Consider the following 17,501-nt stretch of genomic DNA (forward strand, 5'->3'; position numbering starts at 1 on the left):
TCCTCAGTCCACTGCTCTAAGCACAAATCATAGCAATACAATTTAAGAGCAAAAGACTACCATGTAACATAAAGTAATGCTCTCTTATAAAGTGAAAAGGTCCAAACCCTTTGCCCCAAGACCTATTTAAATACTGCAATACTATGGACTTTTATCTGATCATTGAAAAACACTTATGTACCACTTTCATGGAATGACTGGTACAAAAATTATGAAACTAATGACAAAGGTACTTCTGGGGCCCTATTGTGCTACAGTATGTGGCCCATAGACTAATGACATCACTACCTATTGGATTTAATCAAGGTCTTTACCTGGATTCACCTCATAACTGTGCTTCAAAGGATTAAGTGTACCTAATAGTTTGAGTATTCAGTGTGTAAATTACTTAAATTCATAAATGGAGAACAAATAAACATGAGGCGGACAGAATATGGCAGGTGGGACATAATGAGTTGATAATACAGATGTTGACAAAGCCTTCATTTATATATTTGCTATGATCCGTCTCTCTTTTTCTCCAGGAAACCTCCTCAGTAAAGATCGATAACAAATAATCTACTATTCTTCCTTGAGCCTACTCTTGACACGTAATCCCTTGCTTCACATCTTCACTATAATAGGCTATATCATGTTTCGAAGAAGCGAACTGTATCACACAAAAAATCTCAGCTGTTGAGCATGTAACATTTCCATAATGAGATGAACAGCTGCTTCCATGCACATCTTAAGTTCACCTCAGTCAGATACTGTAGTCTGGCCTACCCCTTTGCACTACACATTTGTCTATGGTTAAAAAAAAAAAAAAAAAAAAAAAAAACTGAAGGCAGTGAATGCAGCTGTCTGTGCTTGCTTTTTCTCCATATAAAGTAGTTGCCCTGGGGCCCATTCTGTGGGATAATGTGGGATGTGAATGGATTTTATGGCTTTGTTTATTTCTTCGCAGATATTTTAAGATTGCGCAGTAGTCTTTGGGAAAATAAAATATTGCAAAATTAAATAATCGCTAATTGTTTTTTAGGGAAGAGACAACTGCTCATTTTACTATTCGCCGGGTTGGCCTCACCCTGACTGCAGCGATACTGTGGCAAAGCTATTACCTGTAGCTCTCCTCCTCTCCGCTGGGGGGCGCCCCTGCGAGACGGGCTTGGAAGAATGTGTGACGGCGGAGCTTCGTGTGCAACAAAGTCGGCTACCGAGTCTGGCAGCTAGCGAGAGAACCTAGCCATCAGAGATTGTTTATCTTTCTTGTATTTTCGGACTATTTCACTGTCATTTCGCAGCATTTGGTAGCACATTGGACGTTCAAGGCACCGAATCTAACGCGGGTTTGTCTTCGGGCGGTGTTGGGATCCTTTGTGGGGGAGCAAGGTGCTTTTGAATTGAAAAGCAGGCGTTGCGAACTGGCGTAGAAAAGGTTGAAGACTAGGGCTACGTAGCGAGTCCGTCAGCCAGGGAGAGCCGGGAGGACCACGGCCCAGCCGCCCGCAGCGCCACGGGGAGTCGGGGCCCGAGAGGGAGCCTGCCAGGCCCGCGGCTTGATGCACCCTGCCTGCCTCACCCCAGCCGCAGTCCGACATGGGGGAGACCAAAATTATTTACCACCTCGACGACCAGGAAACACCCTATCTGGTGAAACTGTCTGTGCCTGCGGACAGGGTCACTCTTGCGGACTTCAAAAATGTCCTGAAGAAACCCAACTACAAGTTCTTCTTCAAATCTATGGATGATGACTTCGGGTAAAGGGTTTATTTTGTCTAGCGGACGAATTAGTGCGCCACTCATTGGTTTGCCTAAACTTGGATAGATTAGTTGTTAACCTTACCTAACCGGGCTGTCGTCTGTTTTAACTTAACATCACCTAGCTGTGCAACATTAACCTAGCTGCTTGCATTGCAGTTCCTTTGTTAGCTGCTAGCGTTGAGCTTTAGTGTTAGCAACAGCGCGTCAGTCTAGTTAGCGTCCCTACCCCACTTGGGCCATTTGTTTACATTGCTTGTGTGGTTAGCCTGTGCGCCCCGTGTCTTGACTTTGCCTGACAAAGTTTGCCCTTTGATCGTGTCATAAACGCCAGTAAAAAACACAAAAGTACTGCATGAGCTGTTTTAGATAAAGGAATGACAGGAGGATTTGACAGCATCAAGAATAATATCAGCACTGTCAGTTGCTAGCCAACGTATGGGAAGCTTATGCTAACGGGCTAATGTCAGAATGGAAACGGCCAGTCAGTCTAGCAGGCCCCTGCTGTTGTTGTCTATTAGCCCGGAGGAATGCAGAGCTGGACACTGGAATGCCCTGTTCATCACCCTGGCAGCTTTACGAGCATGTCCTTTTGTGTTAAAACATGGCTGGAACGACTGGAAGACTTTTTATGTTCCGTCTAACCGTGTCCTCCGTAAGCCACATTGAAAAAAAGGAATAGAAGAAGGGATCAAGGTTGCATTTTGAGCAGTTCATCCAAGTTTCCTTCGTTGTTTTTGGCTGTAGTCAAACAAGGGTGGGGCAACAACTTTTCAGACCTTTGCAAGTAGGACAGACATGTTTTGAAAAGGTCCAAAGACATACATATTATGAGGGACTATTCTGTAAATAAACCACTGAAACCCTCAGCTGCCCTCCCTGAGCCCGTGTTGGTAGTAGAAAAAGTAACCTGTCAGGCAGGAATAGAGATCAGGGCCATGTGAATGCAGACTCTCATAGAAGGACTTGCTCATCTCTGTTTCTTCTCTGAGAGGCAAGGCTAATCGTGTCAGCACTAGCAGTCAGAGGCACTTGGTAAATGCATGCCTGATTTTCTCCTGCAGTGGGGATACACTATCTAATATCATTTCATGTTGATCATGAAAGAAATCAATTGTAGGTTGGGAATTTTACAAGGGGGTTGCTGCAAATCCACAACTTTGAGCAACACCACTGTTTGAACATTTGGCCCAGAAAACAGTCATAATCCCTCTTGCCAAATTTGGAGCTGGGGGTGGACGGCGTCCTTGGATGAATAGACACTAGGAAATGTGCATAGTTTCTGAACTAACTGCTTTCAGAGTTATCGTTTTGACCGATTTTAAAACGTCTGGCCGGTAGGCAGTTTGTCTTCTGACAAGTGCTGATGTGGAATTCCTACCCTGGCATTGAGTTTGGGTTGGACAGTGTAATTGAGTCTGACTATTTTCAAGATCTTGTTTCTAACTATTTTTAGTAAAAGACACTGAAAGAGCTCACATGTTAAACAAGCCAAATTCCACAGCTCCCTAATTTCCACTTGGTTGGACTGGAATGCCGGGTAATAGAGTTAAAAAGTGCATTTTATGTGTTGTTTGTTTTCCGTAAATGTGCAAGGTGAGACACATTGAGCCTGGTGGAGGTGAGACAAAGGGTCACAGGCAGCACAGACCTATATTTTAGAAAATATGTTGTGTTTAGCTATATGTATGGTGTTTTATATCAGCCATCCATCAACTGATGCTGATGAGTGCTAGAGAGCATCAAGGGGCAGCTGTGTCTTTGTGGGAAAGACTTATAAGATAAGTTCAGTTTTGGACGCAAGCCATATGCCTAACAAGGTTAACTTGCTTTCATGAAGTATAAATTATTGAGCAGTGCTGCCATGTTCCACTGGCAATATTTTGAGGTTGTAGCTACTTTGCAACCAATAGTGTTTTTTCTCACTGTACTCCTTTTGTTGTGCACTATGATATCTTCATTAAATTTTGTCTTAGTTGTCAATTCCTATTTGTCTGACGGTCATAATACGGCCATCTTTCTTGCCTGTAAATGTAGGTGTCATTGCACTTGCATGCTTTTGTATGCACGAGTTAGTAAACATACATTGAATAAGAGCTGTGTATTTCTTACAGGGTGGTAAAGGAGGAAATTTCAGACGACAACGCTAAGCTGCCCTGTTTTAATGGACGTGTGGTATCATGGGTAGGTTCGAAATACATCCTGGAGTGATTTTGTTTTTTTGTTTTATTTGTTTGTGTGCATGTTGGTTTGAATCTGTGCTAATTTTGGCTGGTGTTTAGTTGCTGTGTTTGTTTAGCTAAATTGATGTGTATATATTTGTGCGTGTGCATGTGTAGCAATGATTTCCATCTGTTGGCCAGTGACCACAACCATACTCTGTCTCTAGGGAGAGGCCCTATGCATCTGCGTGATAACATCATTATTGCATAATGATCCTAGCAATAGCGCACACACACAGACACACACACGAATCTTGTTTTTTATGTGCACTTTTAGGTCTTTTGTGGTAATAGGCGACTTTAGATTTATAAATGAATTATACGATGTGTTGTCACACACTGCATACAGCAAACACGTGTACATGCATGCACCGACTTACTCACAGGCACAGAGCAATAATTCTCCTGTCTCCACAACATGGGAGACATCTGGTGCTGGTGCATAGCTGCCCTTCCTCTCTCGTCTTCATTGAGATTGGATTAAGAGCAAGTGAAATCACAGGATGGGGGAAAATACTCCTTAACAAAGAGCCTCACTGCACGCCACCTAACAAGAAGATTGAATCACACAGGGTGGGGGGGAAAAGTGCAGAGAAAGAGAGAAAGAGTGTTTTGTGTGCCAATGTGAAAGGCTGATATATTGGGCTGATGGAGTGCGATGTGTTTAGATTTATGTTTTTTTTTCTGTTGAGTATGAGACTTATCTTTGCAATGGTATTGGTAGGTTTTTGAGTGTGTAATCCAGTGTGCTTGTCCTGCTTTGTGCCTGGGTTGTGGTCATTTTTATTGGTTTGTCTGGAGGTCTGGTTGGCTCTGATTCAAAGACCATTCCTCTTTCTCTATGTAATTGTGTGAGCACACAAACGCCTGTGAGTCTGTTTGTTATTCTGTTGGAGGGTATTGAAATGTTCCATGTACAATAGTACTGTTATTTCTATTAGAGTCTGTCCGTTTGTTAGTCTTCTGTGTCCATCTGTTGTTTCAGTGACCTGACTGATTGTCCTCTGGGGCCCAAGGCCTGGTTCACTATCATCACATCACATCATCACAATACTCAAGGCCTGCAGCCTCAGTCTGGCCTGCTGTATATTTTCAGCTGGTGTAAACAGATTTTATTCATCAAAAAATTATTTGCCCCCTATCTCAGTGCACCTAAACTGGGATGCAGTACAGATCGCACACCTTCTCCTTTCTGTAAACCCCAAAGTAAACTCCCCACACTGCAAACAAGCAAACAAAAAATAGCACAAACACAGTCAACTTTCTGCCCCCTGAAAGTTGAATCATTTATCACAGACTGCTGCAGTCAACTGAGTTTCTTGAGTCAAGCATTTTTTAACAACAGTCACTGTGCATTGCAATACCACAATAAAACAGGGTAGAATCTCATAAAATGCACGGGGATTACATTACAGTAGAGTGTAGAATTCCAGTTGGAAATTAGAAATGGAGTGAAAGTGCTGTCTCATTATTTTGTCTCATTACTCCAATAAAACTGCACCCTACGATGACATTGTGTGCCTGCAATTTAAATTAGAAGACATTTAAAATCTCTGTGCAGTCCTGATTCATTCTCTAAAATTTAATTACTCAACAATGTTTGTATGACTCTTTCATTTGCTTATGACTTATTCTGATTGCTTTGACTATTATTAACCTGGCTTATCAGCATTGAACCATGTGCCAAAGCATTTTCTGTTTTCATGAATTCAAAATAGAAATAAAACAAATAGTTGAATCATTTTATTGAAAAGCCAAATCTGATTCTGCTAACCTCGGTTCAGTGCTCCAAACACAGCATGTGGCAAACTGAAAAAAAGAGTTAACAAAATTAGCAGCACTTTTTCATCATTACTCTTTTGTTGTGTTCACTCTTGATGCAATTTAAGCTAATCACTCTGGCTGTACATGTAATTCAGTTTGTGATCTGTGCTGTAAGCTACCTGCACCCTTAGGCCTGATCAAACACTGTAGATTTGCCTTTTTAAAGTGCAGTGTAGGTATGCTATCATTTTTGGTGGAATATGCCACCCATTTCTCAGATCAGTTGCTTGTTTATTTTCAGTCACTTGCTTGGTCATCTAACTTTTCCGAACAATACAGTGACTCTGCAGGATCAGAATTTGCTTATTGCATTCTTTGTTCTGTGCTTTTACCATTCATATGGCACATCTCCTTTTCACCTGAATATCTCTAACGTGGGGGATTTAATAAAACATTTTAAGGCTGTGAAATGCAAATCCAAAAAGTTCAGTCTTGCTCTGGAATCCGGTCTCGTGTAAACACGCGAGTGCTCTGACCTGTCCGTCTGGTGCCCACTTGTTCCGTGGTAAATAGTCTGTGCATTCTTGTCTTTCCATCTGTTTATTCTTTCTGCCTTTGTCTCATCTGTCTGACCCGTGTTTCTGCCTGTTCACAGCTGGTCTCTGGAGACGGGGCCCACTCAGATGGAGGCTCAGTGGCCGACAGTTTAGAACCGCCGCCCCCTCTGGAGAGGACCGGGGGCATCGGAGATTCCAGACCCCCTTCCTACCAGTCAGTACACTGTTAGAAGGCTGTATATTTATGTGATGGTGGTTGTGTGTGTGTTTGCAAGGGAGGTCCTGTGTGGATTGTGTGTGACAGCGAGAGAGATCAGCTAGTGTGATATTGTTGCCATGATGTGCACCTTGTGTTTCTCTCTTCATGTGTCTTGAATGAGGCTTTCTGTGCGACCTAATAACAGTAATAACACAGAGCACAACAAGTTGAATGAATCAAGTATGACATCCAATGTGTGATACTGTGCTAAATTCAGTCTTTAAGCAAGAATGTTGACTATTTTTTGCTGAGAATAAATGAAAGCTAGTTTTCACATTTGTAAATGCAATATTATTAGTTGTACATATAGAACAAAGTATATAGAATTTGTAAATACTCATCAGATTGGAGCGAGTCAACCAACACTGAATAAATACAGCAAAATATATAATTACACTTTGCAAGTTATGGACATCCCTAACCCTAACATATACCCTTTTCTCTGACCCGACAAAGTCTGTGACATGATCATGACAAAAAGCATACAACACAGAAACATTTGTTTTGCTGGTTCTTCAATGAACTTGAGTACACTGATAATGATGCAGTATGATAGCAGCAGTGGAGACAGAATTTTCTCTCTCTTCAACAATGCCTTTGTCTCCCTGCAATCCCTCTGCATCCTCTCTCTCTCTCTCTCTGCAGTGGGAAAGCAGCAAGTGGCCGGGACACTCTGGACAATGACACAGAGACGGGCTCCATTGTGTCGCAGAGGAGAGAGAGGGAGAGGCCGCGACGGAAACACAACAACGACCACGGTCAGAAAGCTGTTCACTCCACAGTTCCATATCGTGTTCTCTCTTAGCGTTAACACTGTCTATCAGTTTCACCACACATCATTTACACAGCTCGCTTATTTTATTTATCTGGTGGATAAGAATCTGATCATTTCCCATGCATGATGTTCCAGCATAGTATAGTATACGTTTCTCAAAGCATCACAAATGCTTTGAGGTCCTTTCTGCAAGGTCCTTTCTGCAAATTTGCAAATTAAATCCTTATATCTACCCAGTTTGCTACAGTCACAAAGAATATAAGAACCTGTAAAGAAGTTTGGTTTGTGTTGAGGGTGATTGGCACTGGTTTGTGTCACAGCAAAGTCTGTGTTACATTGGAAAGCTGAGCTGTCACATAGTCAAAATAACAAGTGCAGATGCTCTACAGTCCCACTGTGCAACTATGACAATGGCGTGCACTTCATGGATGCTTTAGAGTTAGGGGAGGGCTGTGAGGTTTTTGTGAATTCTGCTGCTAAGGTTGGTGGACTCATAGTTAAATAATAATTATAATCATAATCATAATAGTCATAATAATCTGACATTTATAACCTGTCAGTAATTAGATCATGCTTGATAGGACAAGACATCATTTGAAGAAAACAATTTTTCTCAAGTGCTGTAAACACAGCTGCTTCGGTCTGCTCAACATTATATCAAATAAGAGCTGATAACCAGCCTTTTTGGGTGTACAATGTCATGTCAAAACTTCAGTGTTTTTTGGACATATCGCATTTCACATTTAATAGAAATTTATTCCTTTATTTTTTGTCACAATTCCTTACGCTTTCACGTGTCCCCCCCCACAGGTGGGCGGCAGAATGGGTACTCGTCGCGAGCCATGGGCCGCGGTGGTGCCGAGTACGACAGCTGCTCCTCCTTCATGAGCAGCGAGCTGGAGTCTACTTCCTGCTTTGATTCAGAGGACGACGACGCCACCAGCAGGTCAGGCGCACTGTGTAGCTGTCCAAAGAATTGCAACCCCCCAATATGAAAAGACATTTGTCTGGAGGTCTACCTCTGGAATTACAGTTGAAGGGTTTTGGCAGAGAATGGTATGTCTGGTGGTTTTTGTGGCCACCCCCTGGGTTCCCCACAAGGAGCTTAAGGAGTATCTGCACCCTACTTTTAGAGGTGCTGCTGTTCTCACTCCTTAGGAATTCTCCAAATTGTGTTTTTTTTTCTGTGTCAGAGCCCTAATAGGTCTAGATAAAAACATTATCAATATCTTTGTTTCCAACTCAGGAGAAAATCTTCTGCCTGAACAATTTTTCCTCATCTTAGTGCCAAGTTGCTAACTGATGCTCCCTCAGTTGGGTCATAGCTTCAAATAAACTCAAAGTGCTTTGGATGGTCTCTTATAAACAGTTAAAGCTTGACCTGGCAAGCCTTACTTGGTTCCAGTATGGAAACAGTGGCTATATGCTCCACATTAAGTTAGTAATATTAAGAATGATTTTACGTTTATATATGTTAATTTGTGGAATAACATAGTCAATATCCCATCCAAGTATTTATATGTGGATTACGATATATTCAAGTGTTGCTGGCTTTATGCTTGTTTTGTCAGTAAGGAAATTTTGCTGTATAAAATCACTGATCAAAAAAATAATGACATCACTATCACTCCCATGTTAAAGTCTTGATTGCTTGGCCATTAATTCACGAACACACATAATTGCCAAGTACCGTAGATCAGATTTGTCTTTCCGCTTGCTCTCAGGTTTAGCAGCTCTACTGAGCAGAGCTCTTCTCGTCTAATGAGACGACACCGTCGTCGCCGGCGGAAACCGAAGACCTCCAATATGGACAGGGTGAGGCAGCGCACGCATAACCAGACGTGTTTATCAGCAAATGATATTTTATATTTTGCAATATATTTATTGGTTTCTTACCTGATGATGATGCCTTTGGACTAAAATGTCACTCTTTATGTTATATAAATAAGAGTGTTGCGCCTTTGAACTGAAAATGCATTTTGAACTCTCTGACCTCAATTTTTTCCTGCATCTGTCTTTGTTTTCCTATTGTGTCTTTTTAGTCCTCATCATTCAGCAGCATCACAGACTCCACAATGTCTCTGAACATCATCACTGTTACTCTCAACATGGGTAAGTGGGTTGGCCCTATGGAAACTTCTCTGAATCACTTAGATTTGTTGGGATATACAGTACCTGCTGGTTCTTGTTCTGATTATGGACAGATTCCAATTAATTGCATATGCAGTTGCTCACTGGTTGCGCTTATTGTTATTTAAGCCAAAGACCTTCCACAACAAAGTATACAAGAGATTTGCTGCATTTAGATGCATGTGGCAAACCTAGTTTCTGTCTCTGTTCCCTTTATATTGACTAATAACCTGCTCATCCATAGCTCATTCTCTTCCCCTTCCATGTTCCTCCTACTCTACAGAGAAGTACAACTTCCTGGGTATCAGTATTGTGGGCCAGAGTAATGAGAGAGGAGATGGAGGAATCTACATTGGCTCCATCATGAAGGGAGGAGCTGTGGCCGCAGACGGACGCATAGAGCCTGGGGACATGTTGCTGCAGGTGTGTGTGTGAGAGAGGGTAGAATAAAAATGTGTGGTATTGCATACCTTGGGACTCAGACCAGGAAAGCGGTTAGGTGCATGGTTTATTTGTGTTTAGTGCCAGCACCTGCAGTGAGGCATTAATGTAAGAGTAATCAAAGGTTTTTGTACTCAGATAGCATTGTATAACCCTACTGAAATTGTTTTTGAAAGCGTAAGATATGTTCTTCTGAATTGAAATCACTGGGTGTGTGGCAATATATTGTCACACATTTAAGGATTATACATTTTTAGCGTTTGACTTGGTTTTTGTATCTTGATTCCAATCCTAATCCTTCTCATGAGGATTCCTCTTTTCCTGAGTGTTACTACATTTCTTGCTTTTTCCATGTTGTGCCAATCACATCCCTTCTTATGATACACAAACATTTTGAACCATTGGTTCTACAACTATTTAATTATAATTATTTCCCCATAGTAACAGGACACAAGTATTGACCCTAGTGCTTATTTCTCATTTAATACTTTTCATCAAGGGGCAGTCCCTAATTTCAGCTTGGCAAACCATTTTGAAACACTTTAATTCCAGCAATTGTTTGCATAGTTGGATGTATTGATGTGAAAGTGCCTGGGATTTGATACTAAAACTCATAACATCTAAACTTGAATTTAACATATAGCCTACTGTAGTTTTCTGTTGTGAAAATGTCAACATTATTTATTACCAAAAAAGCAAAGCAAACTTGTATAATGAATTTGTCTTTCAAAATCTGGATTTAATTTATTCCAAATAGGATACAGTTTAATATTAACCCCATCTTATATTGTGGTGATATGAATGTTAATAATGATATATTGTTCATTAAGTGTGTCATTTGAGTCTGTGAGGCCATACTGTTTTTTTTTCTTTCCCTGCAGGTGAACGACATCAACTTTGAGAACATGAGTAATGATGATGCAGTTCGAGTACTGAGAGACATTGTACACAAGCCAGGGTGAGTGGCACATACAACATAAACAAAGCCATACCTTGGCTGCTTGAGTGGCCATGCATTCATGCAAAGGGATACCTTCACAACTTCTGTAACAGCAATACGTGTTAAAGTCCTGCCATAAAACACAGGTGCAAATCAAGCAGCTTAACAGAAGCCTAGTAAAGGTGAAACTGGGAACTGTTCAGTGTGTTTTTTAGGTCAGTGTTAACTGTCTGTGTGTAAACATTGTCTCTGTGTTTATTACCAGCCCCATTACCCTGACTGTAGCCAAGTGCTGGGACCCAAACCCTCGTAGCTGCTTCGCTCTTCCAAGGAGTGAGTATTCCGTTGTCTTTAGTATATTTTTGTTTCTTTCTCTTTTTGTTTCTTTCTGTCTTAGTGCATTTTAACCACCTCTTTGCAAACATATGGAGCTGTCCAGCTTGTTATGTGTTTCTCTGGTTTTTGATGTTGTGGTAAAATTTCAAACTACATTAACTGCATCCAACAGGTGAGCCAATCCGGCCCATCGACCCTGCTGCATGGGTGTCCCACACAGCGGCCATGACGGGGGTGTATCCTGCATATGGCATGAGCCCCTCAATGAGCACCGTCACCTCCACCAGCTCCTCCATCAGCAGCTCTATCCCTGAAACTGAACGTGAGTCACATGACCCCTGTCATGTGCTTTTTATGTAGAGACAGTGCACAACATGCCATCTCTGAAAAGCCATGCACAATGGAGGGGAAAACAGTTTGTGCTATTCAAATCAACTAAATGTAAAACAGCTACCAAACACCTGTAGCTCACTAGTTTCAGCATGTCTAAGGATTATTTTGTCTCCCTATATCCACTAGACAGGAAGAGGGATTTAGGAAAGCTCAATACTATTGGTCTTACACTGAGTGAAAGAAAGGAGACCTGCACTGAAATGATGCAGTGTATTTAAATTCCTTTTTTTTTTTTTTTTGCTTTGGCCAGTGTTCCCCAGGGTTACAGTTACACAAGCAGCAGGAAAGGAAAAAATGTTAATGACCATACTAGAGCCACATATAGTTACTGTGCTGTTGATTATGTTCATTAGCTAATGACTTGGGGCGTCACAAGCTAATGTTAGGCACTGTGTAAAGAAGTTAACTTGCAAATATAGATTTATCCACATTCCATTACAACGTAAGTTTTATACTCTAAACGAGGTGTTTTCATAGTCTGAGCCTGTGGGCCTCTCCTTGAACAAAGTTAACGTGGCCTCTGTCTGATGCTTAATGTCATTCTCTCTGAGCTTAATATTGCTGTTTGGCACAACCTCATGACTCTAAATTCATCTACTAGTTTGTCTGACTCTAGGGAAGTACAAAAAATAGTAAAATTCCCCATAACCCTCTCTTTTATCTCTCTTTAACCAAATGGCAGATATTTAGGCTACTCTGCAACACAACAAAAAACAGTTTATTCTAAATCCTTCATGAGCATCTTTTTCACCAACTGTTTGGTGCCTTCCACTTTGAAAACCTTTGCTCTGAAAATTATTCGCTTAAAACAGTGTAGTTAATGTTATCTTAGCTAAAACTGACAGTTGGATATGTGATTTACCAGTGACCAAATGCTTGCTGCACACAAGAACATACTGAGTGGGAGGGTCCCACATTTTCATGCCTTTCAGCATCCACTTTTTCTCTTCCTATAAGACTTGGTTGTTCTGTTTGGAGTCTTATAAAAACTTTATTCTGGAATCCTGACCTTGTTTTGAGTGGTTCCCACCACACATCAGCTTTTTGGCATTTTTCCTCGCTTGTTAAAAACCCCAAATCACCAGGAGAGACAATCACATAACACAGAAGTCAGCAGAGTGCAATGTAGTGCTCTCCCCTCTCAGGTGGGCGGGATGTATTTTTGCACAATCTCTGTGTCTCGTTCAAGTCCAAAGTCAAGACACGTTTATTCAACACAGTCTACAGCCTACCTTCATTCTGAGTCATAGTAAGTCATTGACTTGTGTTTCACATAGAATTACCCAGTATTACCCAGCACTCCAGCATCAAATCACACACGCAGGCTCTGGCCTAATTCCTTTGAGTTCACATTGTACTTGTTCTGTCTTTTTATTGTCCTACTTTTTTATCTGTCTAATGCCCTTCATTTTCTGTAGCACTCTGTGACCACCTGTTTATCAAAAGTGCTCTACAAATCAAGTTGAAACAGTCACACAACAAAGATAAGACATACTTTATAGTCGTCTGGGGATGTTATAGCACAGGGATTTGCATATATTTGAAAACTGACAACTCCCACTCATTAAAAAAAAATCATTATTAAAAAAAAATCTTACCCCAAAAAGGTGCAGAGACACAGTCATGCAGCTACAGCCCAGATATCAGTATTTTCCTGTGATGGGTTAGTAAATCTCTCTCTGAAGAGTGGCCCTGCCCTTTCACTGCATTCCAATCCCTGTTCCAGCCATAACTGTGTTTAGCCTCACAGTCTCCATCTGCTCAATAATTCTCTCGTCAAAACCCTAGCCATAACTCTCCACTCTCATCTTCCCTGTAATCTTTTGGAAGGACAGGGTTTTTTTTTTTCGTTCTTTATGTAGAAGAGTCCCTTCTTTCTTGACACACTTGTATCAGCCAAATGGATTTGGTTCAGTTTTTTATATATAATTTCCCATTCTGGCAGACTAAAAATTTCACCCAGTCACATCTCTTAATGTAATCAGAGCTTTTGTCAGGACCAGCTCAGTTTGAGTCCAGGACAAACACAGACCAGGAGTCCAGTCTGAGTCACAATCAAGATCAGGGTTTGAAATATAGCCCAGGCCAAAGGAAGTCAAATATCATTTGAGATTCCATAAATCAAGATCAAATCTTTCAGTGTTGTCATGATAATTGCATTCAGCTGTCCTGTTATCAAAAATCAGATACCTACTTTCATGTCAGTTTTGAATTTTTTTTACATGGCTGTGTGAGATTAATTCCTTGGGCTTAAGAAAAATTCCATGGTGTTGTGCAGAAATGTCTTAGGCTTATTTGGTCAAATACAAGATCAAGACATTTATGTTTGACTGACCAGATGTGAACACTACAACTCTGGACAGTAAGATGTCTCTTGGCTCTTGTGGTAACTTGTTGATGTCTGTTCCCAACTCCCCCAGGGTTCGATGATTTCCACCTCTCCATCCACAGTGACATGGCAACGGTTGCTAAGGCCATGGCCTCCCCAGAGTCAGGCCTGGAGGTGCGGGACAGGATGTGGCTCAAGATCACCATTGCTAATGCATTTATTGGTACGCTTTCTGTCATCTACTACAACATTACTCATGGTCCAGCTTTCATTATCATGTTTTCGTCTTCAGTATGCTTACTCCTCCCTTGCTGTCTGGTTGTCATGGTGACATTTGTCTTTTCAGTGTGAAATCAAATCATGCCAGGACAAATAAATTTGAAAGAATCCCATTATGAGCAAAATCACTTGGGAAACATTCATGCCTGCCTAGTTCGTGTCCTTGACTCATAGTGTAACTGGCTAACTTGAATTTGACTATGCAACAAAAAATGTCAAATCTGAGTGTATAAGAGTTCAGTTCATCTTCATGGAAATTACACCATGTCATGGAATTGTCATGGAAAAATCATAGAAAGGTCCTGGATTGTGATTAGCAAAACTGTAAGATCCCAGATTACATGATTGAACTTTCTTTGATATTTGGGTGCATCTTTCTCTCCTCAGGTTCTGACGTGGTGGATTGGTTGTTCCATCATGTGGAAGGGTTCTCAGATCGCCGCGAGGCCCGCAAGTACGCCAGCAACCTGTTGAAAGCTGGCTATATCCGGCACACCGTCAACAAGATCACTTTCTCTGAACAGTGCTACTACATCTTCGGAGACCTCTGTGGCAGTAAGTAGGCGTTCTCGTCTTTAAATAGCTGAGATATGTGTGTAGTATCAGCGGTGCAAGTTTGTCATTTCATCTTTAGTTGGTTCAGATGTATTTGTGTGTTACCTGCAACTCACATACTGATGACTGTTGGTGGAGTAAAGCAGGACAAATATTTCACATCTGAAGTTTTCTAAACATATTTTACTTATTTTTCTTCCTCTACCCTCTCAGACATGACCCACCTCTCCCTCCATGACCATGACGGTTCCAGTGGTGGTGCTTCAGATCAGGACACTCTCCCCCCTTTGCCTCATCCTGGGGCAGCTCCCTGGCCAATGGCCCTGCCCTACCAGTTCCCAATCCCACACCCCTACAACCCCCAGTCCTCTCATGACCTGCCCCAGCCCTACCTCGGTGGGGCGGGCGCCGGCAGTGCAGGAAGCCAGCACAGCGGTGAGTTCAAGCTAGAGCTACATCAACAGTATATTCCACATAGACTCAAAAACAGCTGAATGTAGTTTTAGTGGGTGAAAAAACTTAAAATGATTTTTTGTTGTCATATGCTGTTGATCAGAAATACTTTTTTATGGTTTTAAGCTTATAAGCTCTGAAGGACTTGAGTTATGCACTGAAGTTTTATGTGAGATAATAAAATAAAAATCCTTTAATTCTCTTTGGTAATCGTTAAGCCTTATGGCCTGTCAAAGGCTGTGAACAGGGACCATGTCTTTATTACTCACACTGCTCTGTCTCCCACAAACTGGGTCTGTATGTCTTGCGTCATTACACTGGCACTCAGATGGGAGTGAACAGATAATTAGATCACTCAGATTACATAAATGGGGCAAGCAAATGTAATGTGTCAGTAAACAACACCATAGATAATATAAACCCAGTTATGTGCAAGGATAAATTGCGAACTTGTCTTTCTGTTTGTCCATCTACAGGAAGCAGTGGCTCTAACTGCAGTAAGAATGAGGGTCGTAAATCTGGTGGCAGTGGCAGCGAATCAGAGATCAGGAGCCAGCGGGCCCCAAGTGAGCGCTCGATGGCTCCCCCCAGTGAGCGAAGCATCCGCAGCTCCATCAGCCACCGCAGTGCCCACTCCCACTCAATTGCCTACGGCCCCGGCCTCGTCTATGGCCCCCCTGGCCTGCCCCCTCAACCTCCACACCTGCCCACAGCTGCCCCCGGCGCCCCACCTGGCCGAGAGCTGGCCTCTGTACCACCCGAGCTCACTGCATCTCGCCAGTCCCTGCGCATGGCTGTGGGAAACCCCGGGGAATTCTTTGTTGACGTGATGTGATGCAGGTCTCTGGCCAATCACAAAACAGCAGATTGTGCTTTCTGTTGTTGTAGTAGTGCTGAGAAGGACAATTAGGACAGGAGGGAGGAAAAATTGCAAAAGCAGTAACTTAATGGCTCGACTCCAGTTCTTAAGATCAGAAATGGAACCAAGCTTATCTTTGCTGAGATAACATTTTCCTCCTCTCTTGTGCATATCTTCCTAGTAGTAGCGGCCATACTTTCTTCAGTGAAGAAAACTCCCTTCCTCAAGATGGAACCAAAGCGCCTTTCTCAGTTTCGTTTCCCTGGTGGGGAAGAGTTTGTGTCAGGACAAAGAACAAGGGAGGGAGGCAGGGGGAACTGGCAGCTGGGGAAGATGACTCGGCGCTTTTCTACTTGGATGTTTTTCATTTGTTCTTCTCTTCACTTTCCTACTTCTCTACTTATCTTAACGTTCTCTGTCCTCCCCCACCCCTGTCCACTGCAGATTAACCAGGGGAGGGAAGTTGAAACTGAGAGAAAAAAAGCCTCTTCCCTCCTTCCTTTCTTTCACCCCCCACCTCGCTGACCTCTAACAACAGATCATGTCAGCGGGAAAAAACAGTGAAAGAAAGCTGGAAAGAACACTAACTGTTAACCTTATTCAGACTTCTTAAATGTTTGCTTGACGTAAGAGAGAAAGAAATGGAAAAAGTTGTATGTAGTGCAAGAGAATCGAGGTCCTTTCTGTAAGAATGCATTTGTTTTATTATATACGTAGCTGGTTCACAAATAGTTTCATTTTTCAACACTAAACATGAGCATCCAGCTTCAAGAGTCATTTTTAAACTACATAACTGCATTTTCATCTGTTAGCCAGAGCATTTTCAGCCTCTGTCTTGTGATAATGTATAGTGGAAAAATTTCTTACCATGTCTTTCACACTACTCTTTTATCAAGGAAAAAATTTCTTTTATTTATAAATATAGTTTTATGACTTAACTTTGCCATTCCGTGTTATATTTTTCTGTGCGTGGGTGTGTGTGTTTGTGAGCATGTGCACATGTATGACCGGCAGAAATTTGCAGTGTAGTTTTTCAGGGTAATTGGGGTCACATTTGTACTCAAAGCCAGGAATTTGTCTGTCCAAGACCAGGAATGTGAAGGTTAGGCAATCTGGTGCACAGATGTGTGTGGGCTGTGGGACTGTGGTTTGTGTGCAAGGAGATGAACCTGTGTACGTTTTTATCTACCTCAGAACTGAATGACCCTGTGCAAATGTTCTTTGTGGCACAGGAGGGGGAAAGGAAAAAACACTGTCCTGCATGATCTGATTTAACTGAAGATGTGTCATGGTGAATCAAGGAAAAGAAGACCATCCATGTGACCATTAATTTAAAAGACAAACACATTGAGAGAAATCATTTTATTTTTGATTGGCCCCTTTACGAGGAGGCAAGAGCTAGGAGGAGTTCAGTGTTGTGGCTCAAGGACACTAAATCATGCTGCATACATGCAACACTGAGTCTTGAG

General features: G+C 41.9%; 1 protein-coding gene across 1 annotated transcript; it reads left to right on the forward strand.

Annotated features, from left to right (window-relative positions):
* Positions 1-1,578: 1,578 nt before the first annotated feature.
* LOC115375873 (segment polarity protein dishevelled homolog DVL-3-like) lies at positions 1,579-16,975 on the forward strand. Its single transcript, XM_030075454.1, has 15 exons — positions 1,579-1,739; positions 3,855-3,924; positions 6,382-6,497; positions 7,188-7,300; positions 8,128-8,263; positions 9,042-9,132; positions 9,360-9,429; positions 9,731-9,870; positions 10,770-10,846; positions 11,094-11,161; positions 11,337-11,486; positions 13,978-14,109; positions 14,553-14,720; positions 14,934-15,155; positions 15,650-16,975. The coding sequence occupies exons 1-15, from the start codon at positions 1,579-1,581 to the stop codon at positions 16,006-16,008; spliced, it is 2,073 nt and encodes a 690-aa protein (XP_029931314.1). The 3' UTR covers positions 16,009-16,975.
* The last annotated feature ends 526 nt before the right edge of the window (positions 16,976-17,501 follow it).

The sequence above is a fragment of the Myripristis murdjan genome, chromosome 17 (assembly GCF_902150065.1).
Source record: "Myripristis murdjan chromosome 17, fMyrMur1.1, whole genome shotgun sequence".
NCBI lineage: Eukaryota > Metazoa > Chordata > Actinopteri > Holocentriformes > Holocentridae > Myripristis > Myripristis murdjan.